At 39.1% G+C, this 25,196-nt stretch overlaps 1 protein-coding gene across 4 annotated transcripts in view; it reads left to right on the top strand.

The window, feature by feature from the left end:
* The window catches only part of Pcdh15 (protocadherin related 15), a 1,307,054-nt gene that overhangs the window by 1,258,512 nt on the left and 23,346 nt on the right, over positions 1 to 25,196 (top strand). For all 4 annotated transcript variants that reach the window (XM_085679751.2, XM_087898231.1, XM_087898232.1 and 1 more), the window contains 2 exons: positions 18,359 to 18,535; positions 22,330 to 22,548. In XM_085679751.2, the coding sequence (XP_085535877.2) occupies positions 18,359 to 18,535; positions 22,330 to 22,548 (396 nt within the window). The remainder of the gene's footprint in view (positions 1 to 18,358; positions 18,536 to 22,329; positions 22,549 to 25,196) is intronic.

A 25,196-nucleotide genomic window follows, 5' to 3' on the forward strand; every position in this document is an offset into this window, starting at 1 on the left:
TACATATATTATTGCAAAGGAAACTTCGATACTAAGACGTTTCACCTGAAACAGTGTTTCTCAGCCTGAGTTCTAACATTTGTTGAGAAGAGCTAGTAAGGCTTGCACGACTGATCTTGAGAGAACCAAATTATATAAGGTGATAAAAATCACGAGCACCCAGTGAGAGATGATTCGTCTATGTAAATTGGTCTAGTAGACGAAGTCAACTGGTTCCAATGAAGAGAGGCCAGGCTATTGTAGTCCTTTAAGGCAGCAAAGCTTTGTAACAGAGAGGAGCTTATTAATTCAGGTGGAAGTGTTTGAATACTGTAAGAGTTGCGTGGCCTCTGGCAGCACAGTAATACTTGAAGCTGTTCTTTCTCATCTTCAAAAGGGAATGAAAACATCTTGTTGACCCTGATAGAGTTATACATTCTTTGACAAGGCAGATGCATATATGCCTGGTTTCCTTTTGTCTCCATTGTGTGTGTGTGTGTGTGTGTGTGTGTGTGTGTGTGTGTGTGTGTGCATCTGTGTGCATCTGTGTGTGTGCATCTGTGTGTAAAACAGATTTCACCATTTTAGGTTCATAGTGCTATATTATTAAATAGACTTACATTATTATTAAACATATGCCATAACTTCCTCAACTCATAGAAAAGATTCCACATCAATCAATCCATCACATGGCAGTCCTCCCATACCTTTATCCTCTGGCCCTAGCATCCACATTCTGCTCCTAACAGTGTGAATTTGGCTTTTTAATTGATGCTGTAGAGTGAAACCATACATTTCACCTTTTGTGACTGGCTTACTTGACTTGGCCTAACATCCTCCCGATTCACCTATTTTGACATGGGACCATACCTACTGTGATTCCGCTATTTGGACGTTTTGGTTTTTTATTTTTATTTGGTTTTTTTTTAACAAAAGTAATTTTCCCCTGTTATGGGAACCATTTCTAATTGTCTGGCTTCTACCTTTTCACACATATATTAAAAATTATAAGCCAAGATCCACATATAATAAAGAACATGTGGCTTTTGTCTTTCAGGGCCTGAATTATCTCATTTTACAATTGTGTGTGTGTGTGTGTGTGTGTGTGTGTACCTGTATATAATTCTATTGTACTTTACAGTAAAATGAAATTCTACTGAGTATGTGCACTGTCTTTTTCACTGTCCATCCAATATTTGGTGGACACCTAGGCTGACTCCACTCCCTGGGCATTGTGTATAGAACAGCTGTACTCACGGCTGAACGTGTCTCTCGCAGTAAACGCCTCAGAGGAGAATTGCTGCGTTTGCAGAGCAAGTTCATACTTAGCTTTTGGAGAAATCTCCGCAGAGATGCCCACAATGGCTTCCCCACATCACATCCACCAGCAATAGGTCAGGATTCTTTTTTATCCACACCCAGGACAACACCTGTTGTCATTTTTTTTCTTGATGATACCCTTGTGAGAGAGGCAAAGTAGACTCTCAGAGTATTGATACCAAGCATTCCCCTGATGGCTAACAAGGCTGAGCACTCCCTAAAATATTTATTGGTCATTTGTACCTTCCTCTTTCAAAAAGTCTCTTCAGTGCCGCAGCCCACTTTTTATTTAGGTTGTTTGTTCTTAGTGTTTAGTCTTTTTTTTAGTTTGTTTTATATTCTAGATATTAATGCCCTACGAGATGAGTAGCTGGCAGTCTATAGGCTGCCTCTTCCCTTTTCTACCTGTTTCCTTTACTATACAAATACTCTCAGTCTTCTGATGTCCTATTTGTCATCAATGGCTTTACTTCCTGAGTTCCTAGAATCTTATTTAGGAAATCTTTACCTATTCTTGTATCTTTTTAAAAAAAAAAATTATTTAAAAGGTTTTTTTTTTTTCATTTTACATACCGACCACAGTTCCACCTCCTTCTCCTCCTCCTGTTTCCCTCCCATGCCTTTTCCTACCCAACCCCCCATCCACTCCTCAGAAAAGGTAAGGCCTCCCATGGGGAGTCAACAAAGTCTGGCACATCAAGGCAAGGCAGAACCAAACCCCTCCCCGCTGTGCTGCTGAGTGGGGTTTCCCTCCATAGGCGATGGACTCCATCCAGAAAGCCAGTTTCTTGTCCTGTCTTCCCCTACTTTTTTTGCCTCTATCCCTTTCAGGGTTTCATTATGTTGCAGTCTTTGGTCCATTTGGAGTTTATCTTCATGCAAGGTGAGAATCAAGGGCTGGCTTTCATTCTTTTATATGTGGATAGCCAGTGTTCTCAGCCCTGTTTGTCCATTCTCCAGTGAGTATTCTTTACATCTTTGTAAAAAAATAAAGAAAGAAAGAATCAAGTGATTGTAGCTGTATGGGTTTCTCTCTGGGTCTTTGTTTTATTCCATGGATCTGCCTGCCCACTTTTGTGCCAGTGTTATTTATTTTTAGCACTGTGGCTCATCAGTGTAACTCAAAATAAGGACGGAAATCCCTCTAGCATCATGCTTTCTACTCAGGGGTGCTTTGGCCTTCTGAAATCTGGCGTATTTCCAAATGAATTTTAAGATATTTCTGTTTATGTCTGTGGAAATAATTTTATGTTTTGATTGAGATTATATTGAATTTATAGAAAGTTTTCAGGGGACACTGCTTTTTCCAATATTTTTTCTTCCTAGAGTCTAAGCACATGAAAGATCTTTCCATCTTCCAAAGCAGTGGTTCTCAACCTTCCTAATGCTGCAACCATCTAATAAAATTCCTCATGTGGTGGTGACTCCAACCATAAAATTATTTTCATTGCTACTTCATAACTGTAATTTTGCTACTGTTGTGACTCATGTGTAAATATCTGATATTTTCGATGGTCTTAGGAGATCCCTATGAAAGCCTTACTCGTCCCCAAAGGGGTCACGAAGCACAGACTGAAAACTATTTTTTTAGTGTCTTCAACAATTTATCTCTCGAGTGTTTCACAGTTTCATCATGGAGGTTGTTTGCTTCCTTCCTTTGCCATAGTCGCGGGTATTTTATTTTGTGCGAAGTAATTTTAAACAGCTTCCTGTCCGTCATTTCTTCCTCGACATCTCTGTTGTTGCTAAATAGGAAGGCTGCAGACTTTTTTGCATTGATTTAACGCCCCACTGCTCTTCTGAAAGTTGTCACTAGTTCTAAAGGCTTTAGGCAGTGTTTCTGAGGCTTCTTATGTAGAGAATCATCTCATCTGATGATGAGGATGGTTTGACTTCCTACCTTCCAGGTTTTGTCTCCATCTTGGTGACCCTCTACAGTTGGTGTCGTCTGGGGCTATCCTGAATAAAAGCAGAAGGGCCACACAATTCTATATTATTTATGATTTTAATGGATTGAAGGATGTGTTTCGTCATTGACCTCTCTGTATCTCTCTTTTTCCCAGCTATGACATCAGCAGTCTCCCTCCTCCATGCATGCCTTTCTGCCATGATAAGTTTACCTTGTTCCAGACCTGAAAGTAGGAAGCCAGCCGACCATAGACTGAAACTGTCAGGCAAAATCGAATGCTTTCTCTTTAAGTCGAACTACTCAGTTGTTTTGCCATAGTAATGAAAACAAAGACCACAGCATTCTTGGTAATTTTTCATTTCAACACAAAAGGAACTTACTTGCTGCTCTTTCCTAACTATTAGGATTTGCTTTATCTTCACAGGGAAGTTGTAACGTCCTCCATTTGAAAGAAATTAGACCATTTGAAACTTACAGTTTATAAGAAGTCTTGTTTCTTTCCTGGATTGAAAATTAATGAGTAATTACATTTGGAGACCATTTTCATCGGTCACCGTGGGCAGAACATAATATCTTGTTTGAGACCTAAAACAAGCGTGCAGATAAACAGTTTGTGCTGAAGCATCCTGGGGCAGAATCCTAGTTACTGACAGCTCTTAAATCTTCAACTGACAACACAGGAAAAGGAAGTGGATAAAGGTGGCCCCTGCTTTGTTTTCTGATTGGTTTGTTCCTAACTTGGTAAAGTCAGTTATTTATTGGGGTTACTCACAGAGCATCTCTGTTACTTTGTGCTTCCTTTGGTAAAAATTCTTAGTCATAAGAAGGAATATTATATATTATCACATTATCATAATGTGAATAAATTCCTTGTATTGATGATTATTCTTGAGTCAAAATGGCTTAGTTTCATAGTAATTAGATTTTAACCTCCCAAATTATCTTTAACTTGAATAAAGGTAAATTCTTTTTTATTTTACATCACTTTTATTTTGTTAATAGATTCTTACTTACTGATAAGCAGAAGTAACACAAAGTAAAAGACTTACAAGTGGATTTCACTTGTTTCTTTATTAGTATTATATTTAAAATGATTTTCATATCATATATTTTGACCATATTCTTTCCCCTATTACAAATCCTCTCAGATCTTCTCCACATCCCTAAACACACATGTGTTTTTTTATTATTTCTCTCCTGGATTGGAAAGGATTTAAAATAAATGTATAATTGCATTTAGAAACCATTTGACATCAATCATCATGTGCTGGGAGCAACATCTGCTTTGAGAACTAAAACAAGTGCACATGTATATACCTAGTTTATGGAAAGTATCCTATGGCAGGATTTTAATTACTGTCAGTTCTTAAACCAACAAAACAAGAAAAACAAAACATAAAAATCAGAACAGACAAACTAAACAAAAAAGAAAATCAATTTTGATTTTACTGTTTAAAAGATCTCTCTGGAAACGCCTCTGTAAAAATTCTTGTCGGGCAATCTGTTTGTTTGCCTTGCTTGCTTCTTTGGTTGGCTTTAGTTTTTGGTTTTTTTTTTTAATGTCCACAACACTCATCTTTCACTGTTGTCTCTACTCGGGATGCTGATAGTCAAAACTCTATCATTTCTGCAGGGTCTCTTGCTGACTCTGACGCTCTCTGTTCAGACGAGGCTGGGTAGTCAGTGAGCTCCTCAGACTTACCAATGTCTATCCCATGGTGCAGAGGTGACAGACACATGTGGCCATTCCTGACATTTTCATGAATGCTGGGGATTGGAACTCTGGTTGTCTTGCCTTCAAGGGAAGCATTTTTATCTACCGAGGATTCTCCCCCAGAGACCAGAATCAATAAGCCAGCAAAGCAATGAGAAAATGTCTTTTTCTTGTTGCTTATTTAACCTGATTCTCATTTTAAAATACCTTGAAAGTTAAGGAAGATAAAAATATAGACTAGACAGCCTTGGTTATCAGTAGTCTGTTTTATTCTCTCTAAATACAAGACTATTCAGCTTGGCTTTTTTTTTTTTCAAACATTTCCAGCAAGAACATTTGCAGGTGCCCTGTGAAAATGGGTGTGTGGCACTAGCCACCATTTTTTTGAGAAGTTGTGTGGTTACCTTACAGAGATGAGCTAGTATAGCGACCCTCTCCCCACTTTGAAGCACTCTTCTTCTCCGTAGATACCAAATGAATAATTTAGCACTGTAATATTTTATGCTCTAAAATCCAGAAATTTTGTGAAATGGAACAACTTATTATTTTATAATTCAACCATCAGGGTATAAAATCAATGAATCTTTTACTCGGGACTGTGCTCTGAACAGCAGCAATCAATTTTGCATTTTCTGGTGCTTATGGTTTTTCTCTTAACTGTCTATGGTTTATTCATGGTCTTTCTCTTAACTGTCTACAGTTTATTCATGGATTTTTCTCTCTGAGCTACTGCTTCTTATCATGGGAAATTCAACCACTTATATGTAAAAAAATTCATTTGTATCAGTAATGTGATAAATAATGTTTCAGACGCTTTTGTAGATGGCTCATGTATATTGGTGCCTACACTGAATTATTCTTAATGGTCCACCTTATCCCAAAGAGAATGAAAATAGCTTACAGTGACTTATATAGTATATTTCAATAAAATATATTAAAAAATAGTTCAGAAAAATAAAATAAAGAGCTCACAGAACAAATAATAGAGAGGCTTCAAAGCCTTCCAGACACCAGAGAGAAGCCACCAAGCCAGGGAGCAATCGCCACAGAACTTATAGGTAGCACAGAGCAACCACAGGACAGGAAACAATCACTAAAGAGCCTGTCAAATATCAATGAGTCTTCACAAACCATTGAACAATTAGCATGAAGCCTCGTAGCCAGCAAACTAGGCAAACAAATGCAAATGGAATAAACTCGGTTTCAAAGTTCACAACACCAAACCAGCTGCTGTAGAAAAGAAACTCTTTCAGAGTCTAATCCCAGTCGACGTGAGCTGCTTTTACCCCATGGGATGTCCTGGAGAAGTCCCTCCAAAGGAGAAAGTGCTATGGGACACATGGCGTGGAAGATTCGCTGAAGGAATGGCACAAAGAAATTCAGAAGGTCAGGGGAAGCTGCCTGCTTGAACTCTCCCACCATCTGCCATATATGTTGACTTTTAGTTCCTCTTTTGAAAGGAAAAAAATGTATTGACAAGCCGTAGGTAGAGCTTTTGGGATTGCAATTCCCAGAAAATTCCAGGCATCATGACATAGTTATAACACTCATGAACTCACTAAAGATATAGTTACCTTCTCAAAATCAAGTCAACAATCAGTCAGTATCCCAACAGGCAGCACAGTAGGTGATACTGGTTCCCATGAAGAAAACTCACTTAAAAGATTCAACAACTATTTCTTGGCTGAATATTCAACTTTAAAAAATTTTATCATTGAATGATGAAAATGATCATTTCAGTTTGACTTATTCACAATACCAAATAGGTAATTAAGAAGATGACTGCCTTAATAATTTGCTATAAAAGTAAAAGTTACAATAATCTCAAATGAACACATTCATCTCAGCTTCAAAATAATTTCAGTAAAGCCCTTACACATTAGCTTTTTCCAGCTGGAGCTACTGAAGATCTATATATAAGGGACTGGGAATGGTGATGGTACAAATTTGAACTTAAGTATTTGTCAAAAATGATTTGGTTCCAAAATACGAAAGTGAAATCTCCCACTTTTTTCATTTTTGTCTATAATTTTTTAAAATGCTGTCTACATAGAAAAAGCTTAGTTAAATATGCTTTTTCATATTTTCTGTGGATGACATGCAGCCTTCAAACTATGGTGGAACAATAAAAACCCCATTTGAATTGGATTTTTATTGCACATTGTAATTGATTTTCACATTATATACTTTACAGATGATGGCATGTCCAGCTCTCTGTTCCGAGAAGCAGGTCCTAACCCCACACACACACACACACACACACACACACACACACACACACACACAGAGTTTTCTTCGTAAGAACCAATGACACATTCACCCTCTATAGATGAAAGAGAATGTTCAACATTTTTTGTTGTTTTGGTTTCTTTATTTCTTTCTTTGTTTCTGAGTTCCAACCACCTCACTTAAACCTCTGTGTCCATCCATTTTTCCGAACATTTTATGAGCTCATTTTTCTTTATATCTAAATACTATTCCATTTTTATATCTTTGGATCTATGCCCAGGAGTGGCATAATTGGGTCAGGGAGTAGTTCTATTTTTAATTATTGAGAAATGGCCACATTGATTTCCATGAAGGCTGCACTGGGTTATAGTCCTGGCAGTAGAAAAAAAAAAGCTCTCCAATGTTATAAGGAGGCCATTTGTTCGTTTCCCAGCAGCCCAGACTCCTGAAATAACCACACAGAAACTGTATTAATTAAATCACTGTTTGGCCAATTACTTAAGCATATTTCTAGCTAGTTCTTACATCTAGAGTTAACCCATCTATTATTTTATATTTTACCATGAGGCTTGTGGCCTACCAGCAAGGTTTCAACATGTCTGTCTCTGGCAGTGGCTCCATGGCTTCTCTCTTACTCCACCTCCTTTCTCCCAGCATTCAGTTTAGTTTTTCCCACCTATCTCTACTCTACTCTATCTCAGGCCTAAGACAGTTTCTTTATTAACCAAGGGTATTCACAGCATACAAAGGGGAATCCCACATCGCTCCAAAAATATGGATCAAACTTCATCCTTTACTGGTAGATATCCAGTTTTATTTCAGTATTATTTATTACAGATGCTGTTTTTCCCCACTACATGTTTTTAACATTTTTGTTAAATCTTAAGTGAATATAACTTTGTCACTTTATGTCTGGCTTCTCAGAGCTATGCCAGCTTATATATAAGTTCTCAATTAATTTCCATCAGTCTGCCTCTCTTCTTAGGCCTGTATCACTGTCTTTGTTGCTAATGACCTGTGGTATAATTTGAGACCATGTACCATGATACCTCTGTCTATGTTGTTTATCCTTAGCACTGCTTTAGTGTTTGATTTTTGCAGTTCCATATGAGTTCTTGGATTGTTTTCCTAGTTTTATGAAAAATAGCATTGGAATTTTGATGGGAATTGTATTGAACCCATAGATTACTCTTGGAGATATAGGCATTTCCATGTTATTAATTCTGATTAATTCATCTTTGATTTCTCTTTCTCAATGTCCTGAAGTTTTCATTGTGGGGGTCCTTAACTTTTTCATGGTTAGATTTATTGAGATATGCTTCATTGTTTTGAAGCTATTATAAAAGATAATTTTTAATGTCTTCCTTTGTAAGTTAATTGTTGCCACATGTGAAGGCTACTGATATCTGTGTATTGATTTTGTATCCTGCTATTTTATTGAAAATGTTTATTATATCTAAAAGGATTTTGTAGGTGCTGAGGCTTTTTCAGTATAGAATCATTCCATCAGCAAGCAGAAACTACTTAGCTTCTTTCTTTCATATTTCTATCCCTTTTGTGTGTTTCTCTCATCCTATTGCTCCAGCTATGACTTTATAAGCGAGCAGAGAATGACCATCTGCATCCTGTTCCTGACTCTGAAGGCAGAGCGCTGCTGAACTGTCTGGAAGGATTAGAAAGTGTGACCTTGCTGGAGGTTGTATCTCACTGGGGTCAAGCTTTCAAGTTTCGAAAGACTTACACCATTCCCAGTGTCTCTCTTGGCTTTTTGGTTGTGTCTTAAGATGTAAGCTCTCAGCCACTTCCCTAGCACCATGACTGACTGCCTGCAACCATGCCCACCCCCATGGTGGTAATGAACTCTAACTATCTGAAACCATGAGCCCTTTATTTATGTATCTCAGTCATGATGGCATTTTATCACAGCAATAGAAAAGTAACTAAGAAAGCTGCATATAGTCTCTCTTATTTACAGGCATATCATGTCAATATCTGTCATGACTTTGATCATGAAGGCCTTTTGAACATTTTCAAGTTTGTTTTCTCCACCTATCAAGATTTTTCTGTCCATATGATCTGATTTGTGGATGTTGAACCAGCCTTGCTTGTTTCTTCAGGATGATTCCTGTTTGCAACTATTCCTTTGAGAATTTTTGCAATTACTGGCCTGTGGTTTGTTGTTGTTGCTGCAGTGGTGGTTGTTGTTGCTGTTGTTTTTGTTGTTGTATTATCATTGGGTTTTGGTATCAAGATACCATTTTTTGTGGAGAGGATTTGATAGTGTTCCCTTTTGTATGGAGTACTCTCTGTTTTGTAGAGCAAATAGAGACTTATTATTGTTAGATTCAGAGTTAGCTTTGAAGAAAATGGAGAAGGCTTTCTATTTCATCTTGACCTTCGAGGGGTTGACTAGATTTGTTGAAAGCTTTGGTGGGACACACTGGGTAACAATGAGATATGTGGGTATACCCCTACTGTAGTGTGTCTTCCCTTCTCTGGCAGAGCTTTGTCTACCTGTGTTATCTGTCTTTCTCCTCAGAATGGAGTATAATTCCTGTCCTTGTTTTTCAAATGTCTTTGTTTTGACTCTAATCTGGGACCTCCTAAAGCCAGAACCTGTATGTTCTTTTCAGATAAACACATTGCTTTTCTGTGCATCCATCCCTGTGAGTTAAGAAATATTTTCTTTAATTTAGAATACAATATGAGAAGACATGAACCTTTAAAGGACGAAGGAAGCCGGACGTGGTGGTACATGTCTATAAGTCAAACATTGCGAGACTGAGGAAGGAGGTTATGAGTTTAAGGCCACACCAGGGAACAAAGCAAGACATTCTCGATCTTCAAAAATGGATTAGAAAGACATGGAAAAGGAGGCTGTCGGTCATAGGTTCTTCCCGCTCTGTTCACACTGCACACTAAAGCCTATCAGGGTGGAATGAAGCCACCTGCTAACCATAAGTAACTGTTAGGGTGTCACACCAGCTCGAAACACTAGACTGACATCATCCATTTGTATTTCTAGCAGCACCACCGCAGCATTGCGTGAGTCCTCGTCTCGGATTTCTGTTACAATAGTATTTGTATTTTAAGTAGACCCAATTAATGGCGAGAATTTAAACTCAGGACAATTCTTCTTCTCATTATTGGTCAATCATCTTCAATTCATTCTTCTTAGATGAATGCTACAGTTATTCTCTCATTTATTTTTGTTCTGGCTAAACATACAGGAGGCCAAAGTACCCTGTAGGGATGTAAGAATTGCAGTCACCAATATCTCCGTTTTCTGTGTACATGACAATGAGCAAGTCTCATTGTTGGACTTTTAAAACCTTGACTAGACCGTCTTCTTAAATACAAACCAGAGTCTATAGTGAAACTAAGAGAAATGTCTTGTGACCACACAAGTGACAGTCAGTGGTATCCAGAATGTACTATCACACATCAGCCTTGCATTGCTTATATCAATTTGATGAAGTCAGCATAGTTTTTAGATGTTATTCTTGATGGATGTTATAGATAGATCTTATTGTTGTTTATTCCTGTATGCCTAATACATAGATAAGTACCTGGCACAGGGACAATATGTGTAATGTGTAATATATATATATATATATATATATATATATATGTGTGTGTGTGTGTGTGTGTGTGTGTGTTGTATTTATTCACACTAAAGAATAGATCACTGACAAATGACATATATAATATGTGTAATATATATGTTGTATTTATTCACACTAAAGAATATATCACTGACAAATGACATATATAATATGTGTAATATTATATATATGTTGTATTTATTCACACTAAAGAATAGATGACTGACAAGTGTCTCAATACATTAAAGTAATATATCCATCATTACAATATCACTCAGAGTATTTTCATCATAAATATTTCTCAGTGCTCTCACTCATATGTGAATGCTTGATAAATGATCACATCACGGGAATTTCTATTAGTTTTGAGGAAACACACTTATTTCACGCCATTTCTCTCACTAACACATCCTGAACTTTACACCAGTGCATTCGCCTTCACATTGACACTCATATTATTAAATCCACACCTGCCAGTATTCAATATGAAATGCCATTCTCAAAGAGCCTATTGTAAGTCATACTACTTTATGATAAAGGTTTAGTTCTTTAATTTTAAAGTATAAATTGGCTAAAATATTTTCTTTATAGATTTTGTGGTTAACCTTGTCTAACTTTGTGTGCTTTGTACATTTTACCTATATTCTTCAAATATCACCAGAATTTATTAAACTTATTTTTTAGGAAATATTAAAAGGAAACCATGGAGATTTTTCATGAGCCTCATCCCCGACCCCTTAGTGAGCTCTACACATATCCAACATTATGGTATATTCTTTACCATTGTTTTGAGACATAATTATCACCTAAGTCCAGAATTTATATTATGATTAAGTCTTGGGCTAATACATTCTATGGATTTAAACAGTGTGTGTAGTCAGAGTTTTTAGAAACAATCCTAGTTTCCTGCAGCTTCAACATTATAAACTTGACCAACTGTCCCAATGATGCTGTTTAAAGAGAGGAAAGCAAAGAGGGGAGATTAATCCTATGTAGCCATATTGGGAAGAAAAGATAGAGGGGGGCCAGTGACACCCCCACACAAGTTTGCTTTCTAGCTGCTGCCATAAGATTTGGGCTCAAATAGAGTCCAAGAAGTATGCATAATTAAACAATGCTGGCAAAAGTATGGTCCAGCATGTCACTGACCCATCATTGTCCCTGTCCTCAGATGAACAGTTAATTTAATAACTGATCATCACCACAGTGGACCAATCTGGTTTCCAGATGAGTACTTCTGCTGCGCAATGCAGACTAACCCTCATAGATAATTTCTCTCATATGTAGGGGGTATGACTCCTCTGAGTTCCTGTTCTTCTTGAACTCTCAGATGATGCTGACTCAAGACAATGACCTTTATTTTGCCTTCAACCTTGAAGGGAGATGAGATAGACTTAGACACTCCTCAAGTGCTTGAAGAGAGCACAGTCTGACCCATAGTGAGGGAGACACACACAGAATGAAGGAGGAGGAGCCAATCTGTCATTCACTTTAGTCACCTTATAGTTCAAGTGAGGACTCGGGCTTATTCACCCTTAGAGAAATCTGTTTCTAAGTGTCTGATTCAGGTGTAATAATTTGTGTCCAACATTTTTATGTCACCCTTTGCTTACTCAGTTCCCTAGAACACACTCTTTTTTTTTAATCTGTGATTTTGTTGGGTCCAGAATGTAATGTAAAATTGCCTTTGTACATCTGTAGGCCACATATTATGGGTTTGATCAACTTGTGGTTCAAATTTTTGAAAGAAAAATGTAGTTAATGATGAATATGGATAGACAAGCAAACCAGTATAGCAACTATCTATGTGGCATATACACTGTGTTGGGTACCATTAGTCATGTAGAGATGGCTCAAGTCATTTGACAGGATGTGTAAAAACTAAATGCAATAGCTATGGCATTTTGCAGAAAAAAAAAAACTTGAAGATCATCCACAGACTTTGTGATTCTCGAGGTGTTCTAAAACCATCTCCGTGGAAACTAAAGGACAATAATGTATGAAGTTATTCAGTATGTAGCCTTTTCAAGTTGGCTTCCTTCTTAATAACCATCTAAGGTTGCTCCACAGTTTCAGGGCTAGATAGCTCATTTTGTTTTATCACTGATTAGTACTTTAGTAAGTACATGTGATGCAGGGATGTCACTCTGGCTCCTCTCTGCTCCCAGATCCTGTGTTCTCCATCAAAACAATTCAGATGAGACACATAGATGTTGGTATAGAAGACAAGCATAGTTTACTATGGAACAATAGAGGCACAATAGAAGGATAGGAGAGAAAGCAATGGCCAGGAGAGTACTGTGCTGACCTATATATTTATGTAGTCTTGAACAGACACCTTTCCTGGAGTGGAGAGGGGCCTCTCTAGATAGTGACAGTCATATTTGGCAGCTGGTATGTGCATTGTCTTAAGGGAGGGAGGATAAGATCTCCTTGTACTTTATCAGAAAATTTTTTCTAGGTAGTAATCATTTGGGCACTCTAGGATGTTTCTCTGCTAGGGCCAGAAGTAAAAGCCAGATCCCATTTTTGTCCTATAGCATAAAGGATGGCCCTCTCCCCATTTCAGGTTTTAGTTTTACCTTCAAGTTTGCTAATATCTGGAAAGCTACTTAGCAGATAGACCACAGTTTATTTGTCCAATAACTTTCTGAAAAGCACCCTGGTAATTTTTAAGTTTTGGGGTTCTGATTCATAGGAAATTTAATGACAAAACTGATATCTAGATTATAGATATCTTTCAAAGGCAGTAGCAATTATTACAACTTTATATAAAAAATGGAATGCATTGAAACGGCAGTGCATATACCTAGGTTCCAGAAACGGAATGAGCCAGCTAGTTTCATGCTGTCTGTACCTACAAAATGTCAAAATTATAATGTGATTTGGCATGGATGCCCTTCTTATATTCTGTGTATTTTATGTGACTCTCGGAATTTCATTATTATAATAAGTGTAAATCTCTCAGGGAGAAAGAAAACCCTAAAATACGGATCAAAAATATTGCTGTTAATTGAGACCCCTTTCCCTCTCCGTCCACGGACACTGAAGTCAGATAGTCATGGTGTCTGGTATGTCTAGTCATACTGTCCCCTCTCCATGAGTCTTCCCTGTTTAGCTTGTTTTCCTTGGGATTCTCACTAGGAATGAGCAGGAAAAGTGGAGAAACTAATGAATGAGAGAAATGGAAAAAGAGAGTCGCACTCTAACGAGACAGGCTTCAAGCGTCTGCCCTACACAAGTTTAAGATCAATCAAGCAAACAAAACAATTTCACTGTAATTGGCAGCATCTCCCAGCATGCACCATTATACAAATTCCTTTTGAAGTTAAGATCTTGATTTTTCTTGAAATAAGAGCAAAAGTAGCACACACTGGACTCTTAAGGCGATGCATTTTTTAATAGAGCAGAAAGTCGGTCAGTTTGATATTTGAAACAAAGTTATTTCTAGATGTACCAACGTTTTCGATTATGCTGCTCTCTCAAATACTTCAAAAAAGGAGCATTAAATCTGCAGATAAATTTAACCAGGATGGTAGCACACACCAATAATCCCAGCACTATTGAGAACAAAACAGGAGTCAAATTTAAGGAAGTATGAGCTGCACACTTCATTTATTTGTTTGTTTGTTTGAGACAGTTCTCATATAGACCAGATTGTCCAGGGACAAGCTTGAACCTTTGATTCTCCTGCCTCCACCTCCCAAATTCTAGGATTTGCAGGCAGGGGCAGCAATACCTGACTTGCATGGGCTATGTATTGAGTATTTGTTTTTTTTTTTTAATGAAATAGAGTGAAAATTCTTTTTATTTATTTACTTACTCATTTATTTTTGGTTTTTCAAGACAAGGTTTCTCTGTGTAGCTTTGGAGCCTGTCCTGGCATTCACTCTATAGACCAGGTTGGCCTCGAACTCACATAGATTAGAGTGGGGATTCTAATATAGACTTTAACTGTGAATGTAAAGAGCCCTCTCAACTACTGTGCTAGAGGATGAGAATCCTAGAAACGAGTTTTGCATAAAGGGGCACACAGAAAGACACACCCATGGGATGGCTCTGGGTTTCTCCAAGAAGAATCTCCAGGTGGGTGTCCACATGGAGGAGACCTGGAAGAATCACATTTACTGGGGATATCAGGGTCCCCTCATGAGGTTCTTAGTCTTGTGAATTAAAAAGAAATATAAGAATGGACTCCAAAAGGGCCTCAAGGACAATTTTACTGAGTTTTGAGAGAGCAGGCAGGCTGTAAATCTTGCAAGAGCCTGGAGGAGAAATGTGGAACAGAAGAGGGCAAAGTTCCTGGTGGTTTGACTTCAGCCTGTGTGCCGGCCAGCCACGGGGTCAAGAAGCAGCCACATTAGGGGAGGGGCGCTTCGGAGAAAGAGCAAGGCCTAAAGCTCTAAAGAAAGCAGGCACCTGGAAGAGAAGAGGAAATGGAAAGTCGCACTCTTCTGAGTAATTTGGGAAAGCAAAGCTCTCAGGCAGACTTGTAAAGCTCCCTAGGCTACTGTGCTAGAGGGTGGGGGTCCTAGGAAAGAATTTTACATCATTTCGTCAAAGGGCTGTTTAGTCTTTCCTTCTCTTCGGCATAGCTGAAGGTGCACCCGTCATTCCGAGCAGTGATCCCTTAGCCAGGTCACTGACTCGCCCAACTGAAATGTTCAGTCTCTACCAAGACTGTTCATTCTTTAGACTTCCAGATGCTTTTGCCTCCAACCGGGACAAGACCAAGGACATTTTCAACTTCTGGCCTGAGAGCATGCGCTGAGGCCCCTGTGCTTAAACTGCCTGCTATCTCTCTCTCCTGGCCTTATTATCCTCTACATAGAGGAAGATATAATAGGTGCCATTCAGGGAACTGGGATACTGACCAAAGATGGCATCGTTCTGCCGGGTGGGTCTTCAGACATGACAGTTGGGGTAACCCCACTAATGGACCTAGCTAGGGGACGTCAAAGGTACTTCATGGTTACATTTGTATGACAGCCAAGGGTAGGGAGGAAAAGAATCCTTGCCTTGTGCCTGGGTAGAGATGCCAGGGAGAAGTAGACAAGAGTCTTTAGCATTGCAATTCCTAGGCAGGGAGCCAGGAGGAGCTAGATTACAGAATGTTCATTAGTTGTCCAATCAATGTCCATTGAAATCTCTAGGAAAGCTCAAACACATTCCTCCATTGTGTTCTTCCAAAGTTTTCCTTTAGTTCCAAAGACAGAGCTCAAGACTGTTGAGCCAAGGATCTGCTCTAGGAACTTTGAAAGCTGTTGGAGTAGCTAGCATCACAGTGTGAAGTCCCTCCAAGATGCTTCTAGAGAGCAAGAGAAAGAACAAATTTAATCAACATTTGGTCTTTAAGTTAAAATAACAGTGGAACTATCTTGTTTTTTTGCTGTTGTAGCAAGTAGGTGCTGCGGTGTTGAATTGAGTCAATGTCATGGTATCTTATATCTGGGACTCTTATAATCAATATCATTAGTGAGAAATAGTTGTCTAAATAACATCTTATATAGATTTAAGCATAATATTTAGAGAACATAATCCCTCAGACTGTTATAGAAATATACCAATTCTAATCTTTTATACTTTCTTTCTGGGTATTTAAGGTCAGGAAAGTGGAGAAAATTAACCGTCTTTTTCACTGCTAAGGCCACTTGTGTGTCGGTCCTCAGGGTTCAGCTGGGCTCAGAAAGAGTCTCTGGTTCATTAGGTCTCCATTTCCAGTTTTTCCATCTGAATGAGAATGAGCGGAGGGGCTTGATTTGCTGCAGCTCTACGTGAAAGCACCGAGGACATTCCCCTATGTCATAGATACTGGTTGGAGTCCACCAAGGGAGGTCTCCATGGCTTCCCTGGACAAGAGGCCAGTGACACCGAAAAGTTACAGAGCAATTTTAGAGATGGCCCCACAGTCCCCTGGTATCTAGTCAACCTCGGATGGTGAGGGCAAAATATTCTCCTGTTTAGCCCCGGTGTCCACATTAGATAGGCCTCCAACTGTGATCTGCAGTCTGGTACTTTTTACCAAGGTATAACATTTAGCTAAAGCATATACAACCCCCCCCCAAAAAAAAACTGGGAATGAACTTAGATATGCATTATTTTCTTTTAAGCTGTTCCTTGTAGTTGCTACCATGAACAGATCAATAATTTAAGAGAATTACATTGATTTAAGTAGGTTGGACTTTGACCTTGGAGATTTTAATAGCATACATTATGTAACCCCTACACTTCTTCCTTTATGTGCCTATAAAACTCACTCGTACCCGTGTCTTGACTAAGATCACATCGTTGGCTTTGTCTCTGCTCTTATTTCTTTCTCCGTCTGCTGTTTGCACTCACTCCAAGTCGAAAGCAAGGCCACTGTAAGTCATTCTCTACAAAGACTGAACAGATATTTTGCGGTCTTATGTTTTGTATGGGGTTTCCCTGGAAACATACTAAGTCTCTTGGTATAATAATATGCACCAAGGCAATGTTATTACATTCTGTTATATGTTATATATATATTGAATTCAAATTTCTTTTAATAAGATGATAATTTTGTTAATCTCCCTATGTCTCGTGGTAACATAAAAGGATATAAAATGAAAGGGAGGCAGTAAGTTGGAGAAAAATATGTTGAAAAGAAAGATGTAAGAGTGAAGATATTTTGGGTAAAGAACAGTTTCTGTATGAAAAGGCAATGATCTATGGATTGAGTTTTAAGTCAACCTGTGCCGCATAGTGAGACCCTATCTCAAAAGAACTTGACATATACGGTTATTGTTAATACTTTACACTTAAATATAAGACTGTAATGTATACTCTAATATTCTCTACAAGTGTTAGTGATATAATGTTTTAATAATAGAGACATTATTAAAGAAGTTCCTATTTATAGAAATATAGGAAACAATGACTGTTTAATAATAGGTATTTTCAATTAAGATCAAGTTATACAATTAGAGAAAAGTTATACTCTCTAAGAAATGATCTAATGGATAACATCATTTCTATCTTCTACCAAATATTTCTTTTTCCATAGAAGATGATAATACATTTTTTTAAGTGTTTATATTTATGCTAACTAGCTTCTGGGATGTTCATGGAATATTTAGTCTTGTAAGCTCACTAAACATGTCTACATTCTTCTATTGTGACCATGCTCTGAGGACCTTTGTGTCCTTGGGAAAGTTGGTGTTCTATTCCTCCCCTGTAGCATGTTGCTAGTATCACATGCTCCTGTAGAGGTATCATTTATGGTATCAACAATATGAGTGGAGAGTCCCAGTGTCCTGTGTCTCCTTTAAACCAGCGACAGCTTCGTTTGTGCAATAGAGCTGACATTTCCTGTGAGCCAGGTAAACACTCAAATGATATTATAAATTCAGAACTTGAGGCTTAAATAGCACATGGTTGATAACCTCTTAGGCTTATCCATCCTCCAAAATCACTGAGAGTTGAATGCTGAAAACCCATAGAGACTTTGTCCAATGGTTCATACGTAGTAAACATGACCAGAAACCAACCATCTTTTACTAACTGTCATTTCAGATGGAGGTGGATTTTTTTAATCCTCACTATCAATCAGAATGTCGTATTTATGTGTTATTTTATATATAGGATTTTGGATCGCTATGTTCAGGAGCAAATTCCTGGTGCCAAGGTTGTGGTAGAGTCCATTGGTGCCCGTCGCCATGGAGACGCGTTCTCCTTAGAAGACTACAGCAAGTGCGATCTGACTGTCTATGCCATCGACCCCCAGACCAACAGAGCCATCGACAGAAATGAGCTTTTTAAGTAAGTGGTTTTTTATCTTATTGTAGTAAGCCATGTCGTAACTGTAGCACCTATACATAATTCTTACTTAAGGATAATTAAAGTTTAAAAACTACTTCAATGTTGTTAAAGTGAAATAGAAATGAAGTCAGAGGGAGGTATATTATCGTCACACACTGTTTCCAAGTCCTGCACGGATGGACTGAAGCCAGAAACCTGGGCAGCAGGAGTCAGCTAAAATCAGGAGCCCAAACAGCACTTTGAGATCTCCTCATGGGAACCTCACTCTCCTGGTTCACACAGACTAAGAGGGAGAAACAGACGGCAGTGGAGGAGATTGCCTGCAATGACTTCAGCAGTTTTGAAGGTTAGGAAGACATTGTGTCTTCTCCCAGCTCTATTGTAAAAGGAAAAACAGTGTCTGCTGTCCTCCTGGCTCAGGAGGGCTCAGTAAAGGGAAACTCAGTCATGTGGCTCTGTATTCTGTAAAATAGCTGAATTCACAGAGAAAGGAAAGGGGTTGGGGGAAGAAGAGGAAAAGGAAGGGTGAGGAGGGCAAGGAGGAGGGAAAAGAGGAGGAGGAAGAGAACAAAATGAACAACAATAAAGGAGAGAAAGCCTAAAATCCTTAATAGAATGTTATTACATCGTTTTCATTGGCTGTTAATCTGCTCTAATTCTCGTAAGGCTGTGTCCAGAATTTTGCTGGATTCTAGCGACACCTAGTGTCCTGATGATTGCTGGGAAGAAATTAAAACATACATCAATACATAGTCCTATGTGAACACAACATGAGTCCGATCCAGATTTTCAAAGCCATGCATATATTCCTCTCTGACAATTGTTCTTAATACATCTTTCCCTAGTTTTTTATCTACCGGTTTCCTTTATTTTCTATATAAATTTATTTTAATTTTGATAATAAATTTCAGGATTTTAGAAAAAGTACACCTGCATCTTAAAAATCCTAACTGATGGCAAAGACTGAAATGATTGGGGTGTAATTTGAACTGTGTTCATGAGCAATTCAGAATAAAATATCTGAGAACAAACCACAAAAGGATATGGAAAATAAAATAATTTTTCAAAAAAGTAAAATCTGGCATTTAGAATTTTCCTAAACTACTACCTGAGTAACATTAGCCATTTTAAACATATGAATTTTTCATAAATAACACACACACTCACCCAAAATGCAGATATTAGCATTAAAGCTATAGGAATGGAAATCAAGCTTTAAAAATTATTCCAAGATATTGTACGTGTTGTCTAATACCCAGCCATAGACAATAAGGTTATTCTCTCAATTTTCATCATCTGAAAATAAAAAATCTGAGGATGCTGAATTCTTTGGTCAAAAAATAGGAAACAAAACTAGTAATAAGAATAATTAACTAATTTATTGTCAGAGCCCTAGGCATAATGTCTGCCTCTTGGTATAAACCCCCATTTAGATACATACGTCTTATTTTTGTATATTATATACTATGTACATGTTTATATAGTATATAATTTTTAGTTAAGAAAGTAGGTAGTGCCCAAACTGCACCCCCTTTCCTGGGCTCCACACTAGGACCCACATTCCCGGCAGCTTTACCAGAGGCCAGAGTTGTCCTAGGGACTCCAGGAAAAACACCACCCATTGCCCTCTGAACCCCTTTAAGCTTGTCCAACAACCTTAAACTGCACCCTTTCCCCTGGGTCCCGTGTCCTGGTCAACTACTTTGGAAGAAGACTTCAGATTTCCCAGAGGTCAGGCAGGAGCTTGGGACCCCAGGTAAGATACTGCCCACTGCCCTCTAACACTCCTTAAAATCCACTCAATAACCCCAGACTTCACCTCTCCCATGAGCTCCATGCTAGGGCCCACAGCGCCAGCAGCCTTACAAGGGAGGCCAGGCTGATTCTAGGAAGCCCAGATAAGACCCGAGCCACAACCCACAAAACTCATTTAAAACCTGCCCAACAACCCCAAACTGCACACACTTCCATTCCCCAACCCCTGGCTCCATATCCTGGTCGACAACTTTGGAAGACTTCCAGTCTACCAGAGGCCAGACCGGATCTAAGGACCCCATAACTACAACTCCAGAAGAAGACTTCAGATTTACTGGTGGACAGCCAGATCTGCAATTCCTAGCCCCAGGAAGGCTAGAGGGCAGGGAGGGTTCATGGAAACCTCTGGAAAAGGGAAGTAGAAGAGCTGTTGTGAGTGACCTGAGGGAGGGTCAGGATGGGAGCACAGGTGATCAGTTTGGGGGTATCAGAGAAGAGTGCGAAGGAGACTTTTGGAAGTGGTGGGGTGGAGGTCAGATAAAAATCTAGTGGCGGGGGGGGGATCTCCCAGGAATCTGCAAGGATAGCCCAGTTTAGACTCCTAGCAAGAGCAGATAATACTCTAATCTGGCCATCTCCAGTGACTGAATTGGTGCCTGACCAATCAGAGGGGAGTTGTCCATCAACTGATGGGCATGGATGCAGACCCTTGGACAAGCATTGGGCAGAGTTCAAGAAATTGTGCAGGAGAGGAGGGGAGGGGGATTGTGGGAATCAAACGGGTCAGGGCCACCACAAGAAGACTCACAAAATCAACTGGTCTGGGCTCATGGGAGCTCACAAAGACTGAATGACAACTGGGGAGCCTGCATGAACATCACCTGGGCATTCTGTGTGTGTGTGTGTGTGTGTGTGTGTGTGTGTGTGTGTGTGTGTGTTACAATTGTGTAGCCTGGTACTCTTGTGGGACTCCTAACAGTGGGAATGGAGGCTCTCTGTTTGACTCTTTTACTGGCTTTTGGGACTCTTTTTCTCTTGGTCACCTTGCACAGCCTCAGTGGGGGAGGTGCTCAGTCTTGATGCAACTTGATATGCCATGTTTTGTTGATACTCATGGGAGACCTGCTCTTTCCTGGACAGAGATGGAGGAGGAGTGGGCTGGAGGGTAGGAACAGAGAAGGGATAGGGAAAAGACTGGGAAGGGGATGGGGGACTGTGGCTGGGATGTAAAAGAAATAAATCATTTTTTAAAGAATGAAAATATGTAGCTTCTAAATGAATATTGACCCTCAGACCATTGGGAACTCACAGCTGGAGTTGATGACCCTCCATGGCTACCTCCCCCACTCTGAGATTGCCACTGTGTGCCACCATGCTCAGCTTGTAATTTTCTTTCCTTCATAGACATATAACTTATATAACCTCACACTCTTCCCCTGTATCCTGTCATGAGTAAGGCTAGACCTGTTTAACCTCTTTAAACTTTAATTTTTATTTACTGGGACGGTGTTCACAATCCCTTCTTGCTTTGGGGAGTAAGGAGTGCATAATTACTATCGGCAGTTTCACTTGTTGCTATGATAAAGACACTCCGATAAAAGCAACTTAAGGGGGGAATGGTTTCCTTGGCACACAGTATCCAGGTTATAGACTCTCATGGTGGAGCAGTAACTGAGGCTGAAGGTGGCCAAAGCTAATCACAGTGCGTCCACAGTCGGAAGAGAATAACCCACACACGTGGTCTGTGCACACTATCTCCCGATATATAATCCAGTATCCCTGGTCTAAAGACCAGTGCTACCCACAGTGGGCAGGTTCTCCTTTCTCTGTGTCGTCAAGACATTCTCAGAGGCTCACCTTAACTAGACAATCTCTCACAGGTGTGCTTCCTTCCTAGGGCTTAAGTTAATAATACTATCCCTCACACACAGTTGACTTTTTACATTCAAAATATCAAACGACTTCAAAGATATATTTTAATTTCAAATTGGCTGTGCCCTTCTAACGTAATTAGTTTTTCGATTTGTCTCGCAATAAAGATTCCTGGATGGCAAACTGCTCGATATCAATAAAGACTTCCAACCTTATTACGGGGAAGGAGGACGCATTCTGGAGATCCGGACTCCTGAGGCCGTGACGAGCATCAAAAAGCGAGGGGAAAGCTTAGGGTACACGGAAGGGGCCTTGCTGGCTTTGGCCTTCATCATCATCCTCTGCTGCATCCCGGCCATCTTGGTTGTCTTAGTGAGCTACCGACAGTGAGTATGGGAGACGCTCAGTGGATGTTCTCAGGAAGGTATTCGGGAAGCTGCCTCTGGGGCACAATGTCGCTGGGATAGCTATTCCATCACTGTGTTTTCCTGCCTGTAGCAAAAACGCCTTCCTCAAGGGCAGTACTGCAGACTTGCTATACATTTCTTAGTACCCTTTGCTCCTAATAAGTCTATGCTAACAGGGCCATTATCTTCCTGGCTTTGTGGGTTCTCTTCTGAAAGCCAAAAGCTCTCAAGAAAATCCCCAGAGAGAAAGCAGAGCAAGATGGTATCAGAGTCCCTCTTCACCCAGTTTCAAGAAAAAGATCGCAGGGTCTCTAACCTGGCCAGATATTGTCTTGTTAGTTGTTCTACCATTTCTTCTTTTCTTTCTTTCTTTCTTTCTTTCTTTCTTTCTTTCTTTCTTTCTTCCTTCCTTCCTTCCTTCCTTTCTTTCTTTCTTTCTTTCTTCTTTTTTTGTTCATTTTAATCCTTGTAGCTACATTTTCCTCTATAAAGACAATGCAGTGTTATCAAAATCGTGGTAAACTCTCAACAGCACATCTGTGACTTTTGATGTGACTTCTCTCTTCCTGGCACCCCCTGCTGGGGCATATCTTATCATAAACAGGATGGCTAGATAGAGTCTTAGTCTCCTCTCTTCCTACAGTAAAGTACATTAGGTAGTCAAGGTATTTAAGTATTTGAAGTATCTGCAATGAGGTAAGCAAGAAATACATTGGGTCTAATACCAGGTATGAGAAATGAGTAACGTATCCCTCCTGGCAGCCACTTTAAAAGATGAAGAGTTGATGAAAAGGAGAAGTCGCCCTTAGGGTGCCACAAAGCGTAAATGATGGATGATTACAATAAATTTTATAAATATTTGATACATAGCAAATAATGGCAGAAAAGCTATCCGTTATTTAAAATACCTACAGGGAAAGTATTAAGATGCTCCTGACAGATTCTTACACTGAAACCTTTCTGTCCTAACCTGCTTTTTGTTGCTGTGATAAAAACACTGACCAAAACCAATTTGGAGAAGGAAGAGATTATTTGGTTTACAGATTATAAAACATAATCCAGGGAAGCCAGGACTGAAACTCAAGACAGGAACCTGGAGGCAGGAACTGAAACAGAGGCAGTGGAGGGGTTCTACCTACTGACTTGCTTCCAGGCTCATGTCCAGCCGTCTTTCTTATACAATCAAGCATACATTCTCAGGAATGACACCACAGTCTATAAGCTGAGCTCGCCTACCTCAATCATCCATCAAAGAAATGCCCCATAGACTTACCTGTGGGCGCTCTGATGGAGGCATATTCCTCACTGAGTGTCTTTCCTCCCAGATGTTTCTAACTTGTGAGATGTTGGGGGAGGGGGGACAAATACAAGCACCCACAAGCCTGTCCAATAGAAGCAATTCCTTAATGAGTTTTCCACCTTCCCAGGGGTGTCAAGTTGACGCTCGAAATTAGGTCATCATACCTTCTTTTCAATCACTAAATAATTTTCTCTTAAACTGAATGCAGTGGGTTAATTCCAACTTGAATCCAAGATGTGTTCCATGCGAAGATGTTTCACAGATAACTTTATAACAAAGGTCATGTGGACTTGCAAGCATAACATTTGGGCTGATACAAGCTAAGGTTAATGTTTTCTTAACAAAACAATTATTATATATTATATTAAATGTTCCCCATAAACAGTACTGAAAGAAATCACTTTACAACACTAAGACATCAATATAATATGAATTTCCACATTTATTTTGTAGTGTTTGTTGCAAGGATGAAGGCCCACTTGTTAGTCCTGGCCACCCGGCTAGCTTAGCCCGAAAATAACCACCCAGAAATTGTATTAATTAAAACACTGCTTGGCCCATCTGCTCTAGCCTCTTTTTGGCTAACACTCACATCTTGAAGTGTTCTTTCTCTTTTATCAGTCAACTATTCCTTAAAGGAGTGTATCACATTCTGATACCAGTAAAATCAATATTCCTCCAATGGGGGAAAAAAAACTGACAAATATCAGGCGATCCTCAAGTTTCTGTTTCCTCATGAGATTTGAAACTCACAGGTCTGTGTTTTAATTCAGTTTTTCTTACTCCCTTCAGTTCACCTATTTCTTTCGTTGTGGTGAATGTTTTAATAACTTGTAAGACTCTGCTCATTCACTCACCAAATTAAAGTCCTTCCTTTCCCTGCTACTGTGGCATTAGGAGATTTATAAGTAAATTGTTCATAATTTATAGAAAGTCGTGTTATAAATCCGTTAGTACAGTATTTCTAATGCCGCTCTCTCTTCTTCCTACACACTGCTTTCCAAATCAGGTTTAAAGTGTAAGTATAATTATGAATATTTTTGCACATGAATTTATATAATAGAAAATGAGAACTCACAGATTATATTGATCAAGTAGTCATATCATCCTGAACTGTGTATTATTTTCTCAGTGCTTGTTTGAGTTTAAGATTTTGAGCTCTGTGTGTGTGTGTGTGTGTGTGTGTGTGTGTGTGTATGTGTGTTTAAGCTGATTTTAGACCATTTGTTATACAGAACAGTAACATGAAAGGTAAGGTGTGTTCTAATCATTTTTACAATTTGATGTCTGAATTCTAAGAAAGATATAAAATACGTCTGTGACATTT

Source organism: Myodes glareolus, chromosome 18, assembly GCF_982192425.1.
Source record: "Myodes glareolus chromosome 18, mMyoGla1.1, whole genome shotgun sequence".
Classification (NCBI taxonomy): Eukaryota; Metazoa; Chordata; class Mammalia; order Rodentia; family Cricetidae; genus Myodes; species Myodes glareolus.